Genomic DNA, 17,732 nt, shown 5'->3' with positions numbered 1-17,732 from the left:
GATGGCCAATTGTGATCCGATTTAAAATGTACAGGACCAAAAAATTCAAAAGGTAAAATTTAGCACCAAAATCATAAAATGACCATATGTTCCGGACCAGTTTTATCTTTTATTCATTAAATTAACACCAAACATCAAAAGAAATATCTCATCTCACCCGCCAATATCGTGCCAGACTCATAAATTAGTACTAAAAAAAACGTACAAAATTGCTGAAAATATCTCACTCGCCAGTAAATATCCAAGTATATCTGACTTCTCATAAAATATCTGCTACTTCCAAAACACACATTTCACATTCACCGATCATATCAGCTCAAATCCGGAGTGAGAAAATGGAGTACGTGAGGCCGAACCGCAGCGACGTCCATTTGAGCGGAGAGGAGGCGGCGAAGGTAGAGGCGGCTGTTCGCGAGCGCTTCGACGAGGCGGCGCCGAAGCGCCACACCAAGCCTCAGCGGAGCGACCACTCCGCCGTTTACACCGACGCTCTCTCATCCGACGACGGAGTTATTGCCGAGCACGCTCAGTTCCAGCAGCTCGAGAAGGATACTGAGGTTAGTTTTGAATTTCGATGTGCTGTAGATTTAGAAATTAGAATGTGAGTTCTGTGATGGAAGGATTTCTCAAGTTTGATCGATAGTTAGAGTTTTCTGCTTCTCGATCTGAGCTTCTATTGCGATATATCTGCCAAAACTCACTGAATTTAACGATTGACATGAGATTATGAGCAGTTCTCTCCCTCACTTGGTGAATTTCACTGTTTATGATGTTTTGTTAAATTGTGCACATCATATGTGTCTAGAATAAACACACTCTGTTCTGAATTTCGTTAGTTATGGTGCTTTTGCAAGTTGAATTCATATCGAGCAAATTATAGGTCAATTGATTTTTTATGCCTCGATTGATTCGGAATACTGATTTTGAGACATGATTTCTTCTTGTATTGCAGAAATTGGTTTACTCTGGAGGCAAACCTGATGAAGAATTTACAGAAACTGAGTATTACAAGGACCTCAGCTCCGTTGACAAGCAGCATCACACGGTAAAAATCAACTCATTCACACTTCAATTCAATCAAAATTTAGTTCTACGTACCTTGATTGTGGGTGTTAGATATCCTAGTGCATTTTGATTTTAGCTCTATCGAAAGTAGATACTAATATCCTGTTTAAAAACTGGTGAATTGTTGGTTTTGAGGTATGAAATTGTAAACGAGTGTAAAGAAACAAAAAAACAGTTATTCATCTGGATATCTCAATACAACCACAATGTCTATTTACTATAAACACCCATTTGATAAAGACACTAAAAATGAATATAGGAAAATCAAGAACTTCAGCAAATCATCTATCTCTTAATTTGGTCCATTTCGAGGTCTTGGTTTTATGACAGACTGGATTTCCAAGTGGACTAATTAATTTTATCATGTAAAAAAACTGGTCAATTGTTGGTTCTTGAGTTGTGAAATTGTTGCAAGTGTTGAAAAGAAAAAAAGAACAAATATTCATCTGCATATCTCAAGATAATCACTATGTCTATTTACTATGAACACACATTTGATGAAGAAACTAGGCATGAAGATAGTAAAATCAAGAATTTCAGCGAATAATCCATCTCTTATGTTAATTCATTTTGAATTCTTGGTATTTTGACAGACTGGAACAGGGTTCACAGTCTATTTACTATGAACACATATTTGGTATTTTGATAAAGAAACTAAAAATGAAGAGTAAAATCAAGAATTTCAGCAAATCATCCCTCTGTTACTTTGGTCCATATCGAATTCTTGGCATTTTGACAGACTGGAACAGGGTTAACATTCTATATTTACTATGAACAAACATTTTGGTCAAGAAACTAAAAATGAATATAGTAAAACCAAGAATTTCAGCAAATCATCCCACTCTTACTTTGGTTCATTTGGAATTCTTGGTATTTTTCCAGACTGGAACAGGGTTCATTAAAATGGAGAACAGAAATGAGAAGGACTACAGCATAGCAGGTGAAGCCACAACAGAATGCCACGCCTCGAGCAAGGGGAACCCTGCTACTAATGACTGGATTCCATCCCCTTCAACTGAGGTAACACATCATACGATCTCCATTCTCGATTTCATCTTTGTGTAGCTCGTGTGCACGTTTTTTCCAGTACTCATTTTCTTGATCACCAACATGACTGCCCCTTTTAGGTGGATTTCACAAGTGATAAGCCCAGTAGGAGTGACTGCTGATTGTGGTTTGATCATTGCATTTGGTGTGGATGTGTTTGGAGTTTGAATCATGGATTCAAGTTGAAGGAGTGTTTTGATGGAGTACAGTGATTTGGCTTTTAGTGATGTGCGTATTTGTTGGATTAGATTCTTGCCCTTGTAATATTAATATATTCCATTTCTGAAGTCTGTTAGGAAATGTGGTGCTGTTACTTAGTTGGCTGAGCAATTTGAGTTTTATAATGCCATTTATGTGTTAAATAACTCAATTTAACCAAATAGTACTATTTAAGTTACATGGTAGTAATATTTATTTCGTCTTTCACCGTGGCATATCAGGTTAAAGGCCTATATCCGTGCTGATGTTCAAGAACACATTATACAGCTTTATTAGTAGGAATTTTTAAAATAAAATAATCAACACATATAAATTTCAAGTATAAAATATTTTTAGTATATTTTCTTGATATTAATCTAAAAAAGTAACAAAGATTGAAAATTAATTATTTAACAAATTAAAGCTTTGACATAAAACAAAGTCCTGATTATCAAATTTAATAAAATAAATAATAGTAATAGCTTAATAAATAATTTTAACATAAAATTACTACTATACTTAGAAATTTTCAAAATGGTTAACTATATCCATGAGCCATCCACGTCATCATGTAGGCATGTCGATGAGAACGCATTTGTAAGAGCATCTCCAATAAGCACGGACGTCAAATAGCCATCAAATAGCCTTCACACTGCCACATCATCAGCACTACAATTCTCCTGCCACATCAGCTTGCCACATCAACTGGACATCAAATAGCCCTCACATAGCCTTCACACTACCTATCCACATCACTAATAACAATTATATAATTTAATTTACACTTGTATCAACATACGGAATTTAATTTACGAGACAAATACGGAAAATTCGAATAATAATATTAAAATTTAAAAAGTACATTAATTTTAAAAATTAAAGTACAATAATTGAAAAATTACATTTAAAAAATTACATAAATTTGCATAAAATTACATTTAAAAAATTACATAAATTTGCATAAAAATTACATAAATTTGCATAAATTTGTTTTTCGAATTTTTTTTTTTAATCCGACGTCGGTTTGGCGCCGATCCGGGACGCACAATGGCGCCCGTGAGGATCGGCGTCGGAACCGGCGTCAGCGCGGGAATCGGCATGGCGACGCCGATTTTGACGCCGATTTCGCCGACGCCGGTTCCAATGGTTCGGCGTCACACCGGCGTCGGCGAAAAATCGGCGTCGCGGTGGTGACGCCGGTTATTGGAGATGCTCTAAGCAAATGCATTCTCTCAAATACTAATCATAGCTTTTATACGAGAACTTATGTTATAGAGATAAACAAGTGCATTGTAACAATACATCTAATGAAGTGGAGTATTAATTTTTAGGCGTACTTTTCACAAATTCAACATTTTTTTTGCACTACTTATGTTTCCTATTCATTTAGCTTCTCATAGAATTGTGTTACTCTTTAAACATTCAAGACATAGCAATCCATTAAGGTGGCGTTCGGTTGCCATGATTAATATTATAAGACTATCCATCTAGGATTAAATTGTGAGATTATTTTAGTTGGAGGGGATGCTATGATTAATTATCATGAGACTATCCTTATTAAGTTGAAGGGTTCAATCTTATGAACCAAACATGATACATATTTAATCATGAGATTTAATCTAGCCAACCGAACACTCCCTAACTATTCAACTTTAATTCACGCAATTTTCATATAAAATGGATTCTTTCAACTATTAAAACAAAATTAGAGATACACCTCAGCATATCTAGAAACTTCGCCTCATTTTTTCGCTTCATTTTTTCGCTATATAAAGGAGTCTCCCGCCTTCCAGAGACATTTACGGACTTTCGAGAGATAGTGAGAAGCTGAGAGAGGCTGGAGAGGAGAGGAGAGGAGAGGAGAGAGAGAGAGAGATAGCATTCCGCTGTCTGTTCTTTACGCCGTTGCTCGTCAAGGTCAGTTAGATATTCACCGTATATTTTTGCGCTTTTATTCGATTCGATCATTACATGTGCGGATCTATTAAATTCAAATTTTCCGATTTTTATATCAGCTGAAATGCTGTTTTCCTATTCTAAGTATATTTTTGTTTTACATTTCGATGAATTTGACGATCCTTCATCTAGAGTTTTCGGTATCCAATCGCTTTATGTTTTTGAAATTATTTGCGCTTCTGATCGATCATTTTATCATATTCAAAGTTTCTGATTGTTAAATCAGCTGAAAGTAGTATATTTTTGTTTTTATATTTCGCCGATTTTAACGATCCTTCATCCAGAGTTTTCTGTGTTTTCTGCATCCATTCTACGTTATGCTTTATGTTTTACGCTTCTTTCTATCATTACATGTGTGGATTCATTTGTTTTAGGAGGAATTTAAACTTTCCGATTTCCGATTATTAAATTAGCTGCGATGTTGTTTTCCTGTTTCGTATATGTTTTATATTTATTTTTTCGGTGGATTTGTCCTTCCTTCATTCAGACTTTCCTGTGCTTCTCTGTATCAATTTTACTGCATGCTTTCTGTTTTCTGCGCTTCTATTCGATCATTGCATGTCTGGAACTGTTTGTTTTAGGAGGAATTCAAATATTCCAATTATTAACTTAGCTGCAATGTAGTTTTCGTGTTTTAAGTAGCATTTTCAATCATCTGATCATTTCTATTTGATGTGCGTGAATGCAGATGTCATACTCGAGGAGATCAAGGTGTGTGCTAGATTATACATTTCTGATGCTAATTTCACGCTTGCAATTGGTGATTTCATATGGAATTTGTTTGGTACTCCACATTTTATGCAGTTACAGATCCCCTTCACCTAACTATAAGCGCAACAGTAGGTCTGTCTCAAGGTCCCTGACTCCATCAAGTAGTAGGTCAAGGTAGTTTAGTACCTCGATGGCTCGATTGCGTAAATTTCTTGAAGATTTCTCTTTTGGACATCTTAATTCTGATTGTAATTCATGTTCAGGAGCTATTCCAGTGATGCTGAGAATCCTGGAAATAATCTGTATGTGAAAGAAAGGTAAACTTGGAGATCTTCGTGTCGATGAGTACTATGTTTTGTTTGTTAACAGTAGTGCTCGGAGTTTTCCTTGAAATGTGTTGGTTATTGGCGCGTTCTGCTTATGCTTTGTGCTGTAACTCTTGGTATTCAGGTCGAAGGAGTTCACCTTGTTGTCGATAGACATACAAGGTAATCGCGTGGGTTTGGATTTGTGACTATGTCCTCTCTGAAGGAGGCGGAACGCTGAATCAAATACTTGGACCGATCTGTCCTTGAAGGCAGGGTTATATCTGTGGAGAAGGTAGGGATTTATAGCAATTTCTTGTTTGTTTATTTTCTATCTGTATGCTGTCTTATTCATGTTGTAGCTGAAGCTTTCACTATTGTATTGGATTGTTGAAGTTTCTTGTGTAACAGGGAAGTTGTGTGTAGCAGCTCTTCACCAAAACTAACAAATCAAATCAAATACATCAGCAAATTCAGAGGGTTAACTATGTCATGATTTACAGAGTAGTGTCTGGTGTATTGACTGGAAACTTATTGTGGGTTATGTTTTCTTTCAGGCTAGATGACGGAGGGGACGGACACCTAACCCGTGAAAGTAACTCTGGCTGAAAACAGTTCACGGTGAGATGATCTGTCATTGTTTAAGTGTTTATCTGCATGTGGAAATGGAAATACTAGGCATTTGTTTTTGTTCATGTTGTGCGTTTGTCGTTCTAATACGTATGTGGAAATTGAAGTACTAAGCATTTATTTTTATTCACGTGGAGTGTTGTTGTTCCCGTAGCTACTCGTCTTATTCTAGAAGCCATTCGCCTCGTTATTTGCCTGATAAGAATAGGAGCTGTAGCAGCTTCTTGCCTTGCATAAGGAGGGAAGCCTCGAATCCTAGCTCAAGAAGCTACACTAGAAGCACCTTGCCTTCTCTTTTCGTCGAGAATCCACATGCTAGGAGTCCCAATGCATCTTCGTCCTCCCCATCTGTGTTGTCTAGATCCGTTAGTCCTAGGTGGTGGTAGCTCTCTTGTCGTAGAAGGGTTTGTGTTACTATATAGGTTGATTGGATTAGGGTGTCCATGCTCGCTATTATGTTGCTACTACTAGCCTACTACTATATACTGTGCTTATTACTGTATTACTACTGATTATCTATTATCTGGGATTTTACGTTGCTTTTCCTCTTGATTGTTTGAAGACGTGATCGTCATTAGTTTTTACGCCTAGTATGTTGGTTGGTGATCCTCTTCGACTATAAAGTAGTACTACTATATAATACTATAACTGAAGATAATTGAACACCGCATCGTCTATTTTATATCTAAATAGAGTCAATCGAGTTTACACTACTAGTATTCATCAATCATATGCTGAACTTCAAAATTTGTTGATTTTAGCATAATGTGAGTAATTGTAGTTATTTTATGATTTTATCTGAGTGTTCAATTCACCAATTTTATTCTGTTTTTATTAATGTATAGCAATTTATTATTCATTTTGATTTTATTTATAAAAAATAAAATATACGAATATGTTATGATTACACTGTTTGAGTGGAATTTTGATAATCGAAGTTGATAAAAATAAAATTTTGATAAAAAAATTTGATAAGAAGGATTGAGGTTGAATTGTAAGAATTAAAATTGATAAAGAATTATATGTAGGAATATATTCAATAATAAACCTATAGGGACGTCCGATTTTATAGGTTAAATATAACAAGAAAATTAACGAATATATTCAATAATAAACCTATAGGGCCGTTCGATTTTATAGGTTAAATATAAAACGAAAATTAACTCATTTGATTTTACGGATTGCATACAAAACTAAACCCGAGATAGGATTTTAAGCTGAAATTAGTATCAAGCTGTATGACGTTGTTAGGAGTATAAAACTATACCTAGTAGTACTAGTTTTCACAGATAAAATGTGAATAGGGTATACATTTATGCCTAATATATAGTGTCTATTTTTTGCAGAAATCTTAGATATTGTAATATTGAGTAAATTAGTAAAATAAAAATTAATTAATTTACCATGTTCTCTCCGGACTAATTAATTGAATATCAGGTTCATAATCAAGCTTACGAACTTGACTAGAATGAATTCATGACCAAATAAAAATCCAACATTATTACAGGAAGCTTATAAGTTCATGTGAGCAAATACCAAAGGCAGAATGAAATATGACTTTAAGAAAACAAGTAATACTATGACCTTCAGAACTGATTTCTTGTGTGCAAGTATAACTAGTCGTGTTGCAAGTAGAGCTTAGGGTGTGTATGTTTGGAACGCCTCTGTGCTCAAGGCAACCGACACTCGTCTATCTTCCATATCTCCTTTGCATATTGGCCAATGGTTCGGTCGCTGCTAAACTTACCACTTCCTGCAGTGCTAAGTATCGACATCTTTGTCCATTTCTTTCTGTCCCTGAAAGAGAAAGAAATTGGAAATTTTGAGCAAGAATGTTACCGGGCAATGTGGCAAACAGAGATATAATCAAAGCAACTAGGATACCATGTCCAAACAAACATATAGTCAAGCAATTAGCATTAAAGACATGTTTATTTAACTTTAAGTAAAGTCGGCATTAAAAATATTTCCTAGGAAAAATGAATTTTAAATGTATAATTCCTAGTAAATTACTTTTCCATGTTCGAAAAAATATCACGATATAAAATTTTATACTATTTCATTTAACAAACAAAAAATATAGTACTAAAATTTTAATAATATAATTAACAATTTTAAAAGATAATGATAATAATTATAATGCATATATTAAATAATTAAGTTAAGATTTTCTTAATAAGTTAAAACATCATATTATTGATATAATAATTAAAATAATAATTATTATATAATAATTATTTATTAATATTATAAATGAATATAATTCATAATTTAAAATGTTAATCAAGACTTTCTTGATCAGCTATTAATTTACAATAAAATAATTCTACTAATAAGTAATTATTATTATATTTATATGATTCAAAATTTAATAATTATACTATAAATTATTTAATATATTATTAATTATTAATATAATTAAGTATTATTCCTAATATAAATTGAAATAATACCTAAATATATAAGAATCCTAAAAACTAGAAAAAAAAGCACCTAGAAAAAATAGAAATCAGAATCTTGAAAAGTTGTAGTAGTACTTTCTTTATTTTAAAAATTCTGATTACTTTCCCAATTTGATTAAAAATAAAAACAAATACCAAAATTTTAAAATTAACGAATTAGATTACTTTCCAAAAAAAATAAAGGGAAAAATAAACATGCCCTAAATACAGGGATAAAATTATTGATTATTGACTCAAAACAAAAAAATTATCCTAATAACTGATTAACACGGTTCGATATTGGTGTTAGCATTGGTTATGTGATTAAATCCATAACTAAACAATTAACTGATAAATTCAATTTTGTAATTTTATTAATCTAAATTCTTAATTGAATAAGAGTAGTTGCTATTTTCTACGCTTAACTATAGCATTTTTAAGATAAAATATTTGAATCTAGGATTTTTGATTTCATCATTTAATTTTTAGAACAGTTAGTTATAAAGAATTGAATACTCTACTCAAGAATATTTATTTTCCGATACTTCTAGATTAAATTATGCATTTTTAGTTAATCATCCCCTTTCCTAAAGTTAATTAATCAATTTAGGCAAACACATACAATTATGCATTGTACATGAAAGTTATTCAGATGAGGGATGAAGATTTCAAATGGTGGACTACATTGAATTCGGTTCTATGGGTTAACCGACAAACTGATAAGTTAATCGGTAACTGATCGGTTGATTGATTAATTAGTTAACCAACCTCATTTTAATATTAGTTTCGGTTATCATTTTCAAGCATTTAGTTATGTTATTAACCGAACGGATCGAATATACTACGTTCAATGACACAGCATTTTATGTTGGGACCTAAAAAGACATTCACAGCTTTGAGTAGTAATAAACAAATATAATTCTACATATATAATCAAACTTTTTTTTAACATTTTCCATTGAAAATGATTTTATAAACATCAATTGATTTAAAGTAAATTTCATACTAATCAATTTGCAACACTTTTTTAAAAATTAAAATTTAACTTAATATTTGTATATGTAAGTAAAAAAAAATATATTTTCTTTCTAAAAATTGTATAATTAATTCGAATCAAGTTTGAAATAATGTTATGATTTGACATAAAATTTCTATATCACTTCTTTCTTATTGCTACATATAATACGCTAAATAACAAAACTATTTTTAATCAAATTCAAAATAATCATTTAACTCTAATTTATAGAAAGTTAACAAATCTCTAAAAATTATATTTCATTATAAATTCCTGATATTAATAAATCAAACATAAGATCAAAGCAAATTAGACATAAGACTAAAACTCCGGTACGGAACAAAGGACTTATAATTTAAGTAGTAATAATAATTATTTGTAAAAATGACTTATAATTTTAATGTAAGATCATTTTAAAATAGCCATGGAAAAATTCAAACTTATTTTGGGACCATGCCCCCACCCCAACCACCCCGCCATGTAGCTCTTCCACAAAAATGCTAGTGGAGTTCGGAAAATGAGAAACATAAGAACATGGAGAAAATGGTCCAGAGTAGTGTGAACTGTGATACAGCATGCTTGAGAGAGAAGATTAAGGAACTCAAAACCTTCACTCCCGGATGATCAATTTTTATAAATGCCAATATAAAAACCAATTCCCAACCCCGTTTATGATGTAACTATGATATATAGCTAGAGAGTTTCAGTTACACTGAATCTTTTCATAGAAAAAAATATGTATTGCACATTTTAATCAAAAGAAAAAATAAATTTTTCATTCATTTCCTGATTCAATTAAATGACAATCATGAATTTTTCGCACATTGCAGAATATTAGTAGTATTATATAACTGGGAAGAGTTTCAGCAACTTACTTGTAAGCTTCATCCACCCTTGCCTGGGCGTCCATGTAGCTGGGGAAGTCATAGCCGACAAGGAAATAATCACCACGGCCAAAGCCAGAGTTCCCCTCGAGTGAGTCGAGCAGTGGACTATAATCGTAGCTTCCAAATGCTCCAGATTTTATGAACTGTTTGGCCTCTTCAAATCGTGGATCTGGCTTAAACTACACAGTAAGGGAAACGAAAACTACATGGTGAGAGAAACGAAACATCATTTCTGGAATTCCTGAAGGTGTAGAAAAGTACAGCTAACAGCTGATATACTATTTCTACAGACATGTTATATAGTTCCGTGATTAATAGACATCAGTGGATAAAAGTAACGTATTTACTGAATCTATTCTAACCATTTCAAGCATTTTTTTATAGTCAGTTGCAATTAATCTTTTCTTTCACCTAAGCATACTAGTTCTAGGTATCCGATCAATGAAAGAAGCCAAAGGTTTCGATATGCTAATCGAACCAGCTATGTAGAGTTGCATTTTATAGACTGGATAGAACATGTAAAATCTAGTAGAGTAGACATGAGCATTTATTTACCAGTCCTTGCTCTCTTTCTTTACGCAACCCGGGAACTTCATCAGCTGTGGCACCAAAGAGAAAGAAATTATCTTGACCGATTTCTTCTCTGATCTCAACATTAGCTCCGTCTAGAGTTCCGATAATGAGGCATCCATTGAGAGCGAATTTCATGTTACTCGTGCCACTTGCCTCCATACCAGCTGTACTTATATGCTGTGATAGTTCACTTCCTGGAATAAGCACCTCAGCCACAGAGACATTGTAATTGGGCACAAAAACAACCTGAGATAATGGAAAATTTTGATAAAAAAAAGTCAGAAAGCAAGAGGGTGAAAGAAATGACAATGCATATAATAAGCTGTCAGCAGGAATATTAACACATGCATGTTGAATATAGAAAGAAAAAGAGTGTGAGGTATTGTTAAAGGAGAACGTGGTCCACCTCACCTGAGACAAATTGACCAAAAATCGAAGGTGATTAATTTTTATGAACGATCCAAAATTAAAAAAAAAAAACACAAGACTAGTGTTTGTGGATGGAGGGAGTAAGACATTTTGGATGCATACTAGAATACTACATACGAAGCAATCACACTTCAGTTTTAAGAGGAATTAGAGATATAGAGGGGGCCTACCTTTAAAAAGGCATTGACTTCTGGATCAGTGTTCACAACAGCCCCAACATCGCTTACTAGCTTAACAATTCTTTTAGCATTTGTATATGTTGCAAAAGCTTTTCCTCCGATCATGATGGTACGAGGTGTTGTCTTTTCACATTCTTCTGGGCTCATTTCCTGCGTCAGAGAAACTTATTTAAAGGTTCTATCAACAGAAAATTACTACACGGATTGAATAATTTATAAGTTAGTAGTATCTAAGAAGAGTTTTCATAGTAGCAAAAGTTCGCCTCACCTTCAATTTCTTGTACCTATAAACAGCACCCAAAATGTTTAACAACTGCCTTTTGTACTCATGGATCCGTTTGATTTGGATATCAAAAAGTGAATTCGGGTCAATGCTAACACCAGTGACCTGAAGCACGTAATTTGCCAACCGCTGTTTGCTTGCCAATTTAGCTGATTCCCACTCGGCTTGGAGTTCTGAACTGTCGGCAAACTTTGGAAAAACACAATCAGTGCAATGGCTGATCCAGCAAGAAAGAATCCATCTAAATTATGATGATTGAATGGGAATATCATAATACATACTTGCCGTAGATTCACCAATAGGTCGAGATTATTAACCCATTGATCGGTTTTTAACCATTTGGTGATGATACTACTAAGCTCCGGGTTGCAAAATTTGAGCCATCGGCGGGGAGTTATACCATTGGTTTTGTTCTGAAATTTGGTAGGCCATACTTTGACATAATCAGAGAACAACTCAGCCTTTAAGATGTCACTATGCAGCTGTGCAACTCCATTCACCTGAGAGAAGAGAGAGGACAAAGACTCAGTTCCTAACCATTTTATGCTCATGATAAAAAGTCGCAGAGTCAAAGCATCTTTATGCAGGATTGATACATAATAAAAACCATCAACGTATAACTGAAAAGCGCCATGCTCGTGCATTGATGATTTAACATAATCGTGAATCTTATCCAGTCTTATAATATTCCAGTGCACCAGCCAAAATGTTGTTCTCTGAGAATGAATTTTGTGGGTGTGATGTGATGTATCGTAAATATAACTTCCCTGAGGATTCTGTTTAACATAATCCAGGTCCTTTTCAATATATGTATATGACAACACACGTAGAATACATAAAAAAACCAGCATAGAATTGAATTTTGTTGCTATTTCTAAGAAATCTATTTGTTACATCCAATTAACCCACTTTAATTGGGATTGTCTCGCTTGTTTAGGCAGAACAGATATCATCTTAAATGGTAACGTATGAAGGAAATAAACTTAGAAAGATAATTGTTACATCCAATTTACCCATTTTAGTTGGCATAGCTCATCTTGTTTAGCAGAACAGTTATCTTCTTGAAAAGGATTTATAAGGCCATAATATTCTACGAAAGAAATAAACTCAAGTTTCTCAAGTAAGCAGCTTTACCAAACTGAATCCCGCTTTATACATGAATGAGCAGAGTCAAACTCTTACCGTATGAGCCGAAACAACACACAAGTTAGCCATTCGCACAACTGGTTTTTGTGGGTTGCTATCCAATACACGCAGATCAGAAATTTTTCCTTCAAGCTCAGGTTTTTTTGACTGAATCATTTTGATAAACTGCAAAAATAAGGCGAAACACCTAAATTCAAGTTGAGGTGATGCATAGTTACAAAAAAGGATTTGGTTTAGACTATAAATTACCCTCTTATCGATTTCTTCAATAATTTCCATATGGCGTGGAAGAAGCTTCCACATGACAGCCTGTGACCATTTCTCCAGAGCCTCAGGCAGAACTGTATGGTTTGTATAAGCTATTGTCCTGGAAGAATACACAATGTTATATCTAAAAGTCACATGACCACATTGGAAGGAGACAGCATAATTTTAATATTAACTATTAAGATACAACAATAAGTTCAACCAAGCAAGAAGCACCTGTTGGTTATATCCCAAGCTTCGTCCCATCCAAGGTCTTCATCATCCATTAAAAGGCGCATCAGCTCCGGTATTGAAAGAGTTGGATGTGTGTCATTCAGTTGTACAGCGACCTTAGAAGGGAACTCAGACCACTGGATCTTATCTTTTCCGCCTAATCTCTCCTTAAATCTAGTAATGATGTCCTGAATTATTGACACCACAATTAAATGAGAAGATCAACTACTTGGTGAGCATAAGCCAGAAATTATTTTCAAGGGAATTTGTCACTACTGAATGTAAGGCACTCTTAACTGCTATGAAATAGTGTCTGCTCAACAATATCTAAAAAACTTCTTGATTGGATCCACACACAAATGCGAAACAGGCTCACATACTTGGTAGTCAATTTTTTGAAGTAAAATCCAAAATATAAATAAATATTAACTCAAATAAAATGACATGAATTCATATATGCAATGAAAATAATGAAAGCCGAGTAAAGATGCCCCCAAACCTGAAGTGATGCACTACACAGGAAATACTGCTGCTTCAGTCGTAAAAGTTTGCCATCTTCAGTAGCATCTCCAGGATACAGAACAGCACATATCTGGATGAATATGTATCTTGCATGAGTTTTCAGAGGGACTTCATTTTATTAATTAAAAAGATGAACTGCTGTCTCTTACCTGCTGAGCCCTTGAATGAAGCAATGCTGCAGATTCATATTTTCCATCATTGAACTCAAATAAATTGAAGTCCTCAGCCCTAGCTTTGGCTTCCCAGAGACGAAGGCTGTTTGTGTTCTTTGTTTTATAGCCGGGAATTGGTACATCATATGCAACAGCTTGTATGACCTCTCCACCGATCCATTTTCGTCTAAAATGTTTTCAGAAAGATCTCATGATTAGGTATTCGTGAAGAGACTAAGGTTCATTATATCCACAAACTAATTGTATAATGGTAAAATCAGGAGCATTTGACAGTTGCACTTACGAGCCATTAGGATTGACTTCAACTTGACCGAAAAATCTTATAGGGAAGACTACATCATGTCTAGGAATTTCCCAAGGACTGAACTTCTGCATTAGTTAATCAGGAAATGAAAGATTACGATTATCCAAAAGAATGAGCTAATCTAGCATTAACAAAATTAGGATGTAGGTGCCAGCAGACCTCCAACCAATCTTCAGCAATTTCCTCTTGGCCTGTTTTGGTCATCAGTTGCTTGAATAGACCATATCTGTACCTCAAACCATATCCCCAAGCAGGTAAGCTCAAAGTAGCCATTGAGTCAAGGAAGCAAGAAGCAAGCCTTCCAAGACCACCATTACCAAGTGCAGCATCCTTTTCCTATTGTATTTAATTAAAACCAGCCTCAACACATATTGGAAAGCAAATGAGAAAATAATATTCAGAATCAATGCTTACAACAGAAACATTCAACAAAATGAAACCTAAAATCCTGCCTCTAGCTGACAAACTGCATAATGATCATAATTGAGTTGAATCAGGAGAATCAAATAAAAAGAGCACACCACCATGCCAGATTACTCTTCTAAAAATCTTGCTGAATGGCCATATAGCTATGACAATATCTTTTGCATGAAAATGAGTAATTTCACCAACTTACCTGTTCTGTTATTTCCTCAAGTGCATAACCGAGTTGCTTCAAAGCATTAGCATATGCATCTTGCACATCTAGGTTTCCAACTGCATTGGTCAAAGCTCGACCTTGGAGATATTCCATGGATAGATAGTATGTTTGCTTAGGATTGACTCCGTGATAATGGCTATATGTGTCGTTCCATTGCTGTAATATTGTTCAAACAAAGGAATCAGTTTATATTTAAATGTAACATAACATCTGAAATCATACTCCAGAATACAGATGTCATTAATATAAATTCAATCGATTCCTAGGAATTTCGATGGAGGTTATGGTTTTAAGAATATCTAGCGTATGTGAAACTAGATGGTAAAGCTCATACAGTTCTTTTCCTATGGTGAATCCTCTTCAATAAATTATCAATGAAACTTTAGACTGGCATGAAATACAAATTTATTTATTACTTTCTGAGAAATTTAAAGAGTTTGAACCCTGAACTCCTGGAACAACCACTCAAGACTGAAATACTACCTTGATCAGCTGATCGCGGACGCTTTCTGCCGTAGCATAGAACGCTTGCTCCGGCTCAAACTTGTAGGGAGAAAAGTGAGGGCTGTAGTGAGCATGATATTTGATATTAGAAGCAATTTCAGCCGGCTCTGTGGCCTGCGGATTCGCAACCGGTGGAATCTTCTCCAAAATCTTAACCCTATCAGTCACACTACCATTCGCCTTCACTGTATCTGCCATGCCTGCTGCTAGGTCTGACTAGACTCTACAAAACAGGTGAAAGCAATGAATAGATGAATTCAACAACGGATGCTGTATCATATGTTTCTTCCGTCAAAAAGGTTCTTCACGTGATTTTCATGAAATCAATTCACTATCACGACAAAAACAGCAGAAATTCATGGAAACATTGCACGTCGGTGATACTCGCAAACAACACATAATTGAAGTCACAAGATGAGAAAAAAGAAACGGCACTGCCATAGGTATAAAGGAACAGCAAAACAGGAAAAAAAAAATTCACCGAATCATTGCACGTAGGTGATACTCGCAAACTACACAAATTCAAAGTGACAAATTATGAAAAAACAAAACGACCATAGGTAGAAAGGAACAGCAAAACAGAAAAAATTCACCGAAACATTGCACGTCGGTGATACTCGCAAACAACACAAATCCAAAGTGACAAGTCGTGAAAAAAAAAGAAACGACAATTCCATAGGTAGAAACAGCAAAACATCAAAAATTCACCGAAACATTTCACGTCGGCGATACTCGCAAACCATACTACTTTTCCAGCTCGCTTCCAATACACAACACAAATTCAAACTCACAAGTTGTGAAAAGAAACGACAAATCCGTAGGAAGAAGCAGCATATTGCGATTTAGTTGAAGGAACCGCCAAAAACTTAAATAAAAAAAAACAGGCGATCTAGCTGAATATGATTAAGCAACTCTCAAATCACATAAAAGCAGAAAAAGGTAAGCAGATTACCGGATGCTCGCTCCGAATCTGAAAGGATCGCGATGATAATGCAATTGAAACTGCAACTAAACGCCTCAAATTCGAGCTATTTAACGAGCGGAATAAGAGAATTATGCGAGGGAGATATTTTAGAGAGAGAAAGTGACAGAAAAGCGAAAAGGAGAAAGTGTGTGTAACGGCAGCTCTGGTTTTGTGGTCATGAGTGATTCGGTGGAGAGTGGGGTTCCGAAGGTTATAAATATCAGTGAAGAGGAAGAAGACGACGCCACCTCCGGTGAAATATCGCAATTCGATTTTATATTAGTAGAACCTAAAGCTTAGCGAGCTTGTACGCTTCTAAGACCTCTAACTTAATCAGTCGTAATTGTCAACCTTTTTTCAATTGTCTCTTTAATCATGTCACAATCTATACTTAAAACAAATTATGTAAACTATTGGGTTATTATTTGGTGAACAAATGAAGTAATTTTGCAGATCTTTTTTTGATGATTTTTTAACTCATATTAAATTATAAAAAAAAGCTTGAAATTTTGTTTTAGTGTTCATTTTATGATTCGTGGCCATTTAGTTAAGATGATATACTAATGTCAAACACTAATACTGAATGGTTTAATGAAAATGTATTACTCTATAAAATACTAGTAACATAAACTATGTAAAAGGAGTCGTAGTTAATGGCTCGACACGTGTGGAGTGGCGGTGGAGTGTTGATGGCAAAAGCGCGCGCATTGTCACGAGATTTGTCCCGCATTTTCATGTGAGCTTTGAGATTGATGCTGTTAGACTAGGCTTCACTCTATATTAAAAATTTTATTGCAAATACAATAGTCAAAATCACCATGTCATATTAACTGAGATATTTGTTTGAATTGAAATTTCAAAATTAGTAATACTCCGTCCTTTCCTAAGTCCTTTCCAAGGAAGACAACTCCTTCTTGGAAGGCATGAGAATGCCACTTTATTTTATGTGTTAAGTGCAGAGAATAAAATAAGAGAAGAGAAATAAAGTAAAGAGAATGATGTTTTCATTTTTAGTAACAAGTCATATTTAATGGGATAAACCAAAAAGGAAAGTGAGTCATCTTTAATGGGACGAAGAGAGTAGTACTACATAAATTGAATGGATAATAATGTAAAAATATTACTCCTATTAATTGATTTTTGCTAAATTGATTTAATGCAACGTTATAAATTTTAGTAGAAGTACTAATTTATTGCTTAAGATGGTAAATGAATCGAAATTCTTTCCTTTATAAGTAAATCGTGACTCCTTCCGTTTCACAATAATACATATACTTTAA

At 34.3% G+C, this 17,732-nt stretch overlaps 2 protein-coding genes and 1 long non-coding RNA gene across 3 annotated transcripts; 2 read left to right on the top strand and 1 right to left on the bottom strand.

Moving 5' to 3' along the window:
* Positions 1-235: 235 nt before the first annotated feature.
* LOC121785968 lies at positions 236-2,538 on the top strand. The gene is made up of 4 exons (XM_042184463.1): positions 236-557; positions 953-1,045; positions 1,948-2,085; positions 2,193-2,538. The coding sequence occupies exons 1-4, from the start codon at positions 336-338 to the stop codon at positions 2,232-2,234; spliced, it is 495 nt and encodes a 164-aa protein (XP_042040397.1). The 5' UTR covers positions 236-335; the 3' UTR covers positions 2,235-2,538.
* Positions 2,539-4,117: 1,579 nt separating this feature from the next.
* On the top strand, positions 4,118-6,473 carry LOC121786196. Its single transcript, XR_006047125.1, has 5 exons — positions 4,118-4,227; positions 4,955-4,977; positions 5,071-5,151; positions 5,241-5,294; positions 5,428-6,473. It is a non-coding gene; the product is annotated as an uncharacterized LOC121786196 (long non-coding RNA).
* An 861-nt stretch (positions 6,474-7,334) lies between these two features.
* On the bottom strand, positions 7,335-16,701 carry LOC121787310 (alpha-glucan phosphorylase, H isozyme-like). The gene is made up of 16 exons (XM_042186002.1): positions 16,441-16,701; positions 15,468-15,711; positions 14,961-15,140; positions 14,504-14,680; positions 14,324-14,409; positions 14,017-14,206; positions 13,845-13,937; positions 13,349-13,533; positions 13,115-13,232; positions 12,902-13,030; positions 12,001-12,219; positions 11,705-11,908; positions 11,428-11,586; positions 10,811-11,074; positions 10,244-10,434; positions 7,335-7,709 (listed from the first exon to the last, which is right to left on the bottom strand). Exons 2-16 carry the CDS (start codon positions 15,684-15,686, stop codon positions 7,583-7,585), a joined length of 2,541 nt encoding a protein of 846 aa, XP_042041936.1. The 5' UTR covers positions 15,687-15,711; positions 16,441-16,701; the 3' UTR covers positions 7,335-7,582.
* Between the last annotated feature and the right edge of the window lie 1,031 nt (positions 16,702-17,732).

The sequence above is a fragment of the Salvia splendens genome, chromosome 22, assembly GCF_004379255.2.
Source record: "Salvia splendens isolate huo1 chromosome 22, SspV2, whole genome shotgun sequence".
Taxonomy (NCBI): Eukaryota; Viridiplantae; Streptophyta; class Magnoliopsida; order Lamiales; family Lamiaceae; genus Salvia; species Salvia splendens.
The sequence above is the reverse complement of the archived record's forward strand: the minus strand, read 5'-3'. Positions and strand labels throughout refer to the sequence as shown.

What these genes read in the sequence shown, in the direction of transcription:
- LOC121785968 (XM_042184463.1), top strand. Translation starts at nt 336, where the DNA reads ATGGAGTACGTGAGGCCGAACCGCAGCGACGTCCATTTGAGCGGAGAG. An exon ending in AGCTCGAGAAGGATACTGAG is followed by an intron (nt 558 to 952) that starts GTTAGTTTTGAA and finishes CTTGTATTGCAG; the next exon opens with AAATTGGTTTACTCTGGAGG. An exon ending in TTGACAAGCAGCATCACACG is followed by an intron (nt 1,046 to 1,947) that starts GTAAAAATCAAC and finishes GTATTTTTCCAG; the next exon opens with ACTGGAACAGGGTTCATTAA.
- LOC121787310 (XM_042186002.1), bottom strand. Translation starts at nt 15,686, where the DNA reads ATGGCAGATACAGTGAAGGCGAATGGTAGTGTGACTGATAGGGTTAAG. An exon ending in GCTTGGGATATAACCAACAG is followed by an intron (nt 13,233 to 13,348) that starts GTGCTTCTTGCT and finishes GTATTCTTCCAG; the next exon opens with GACAATAGCTTATACAAACC. An exon ending in GTGTTGTTTCGGCTCATACG is followed by an intron (nt 12,220 to 12,901) that starts GTAAGAGTTTGA and finishes CTCTTCTCTCAG; the next exon opens with GTGAATGGAGTTGCACAGCT.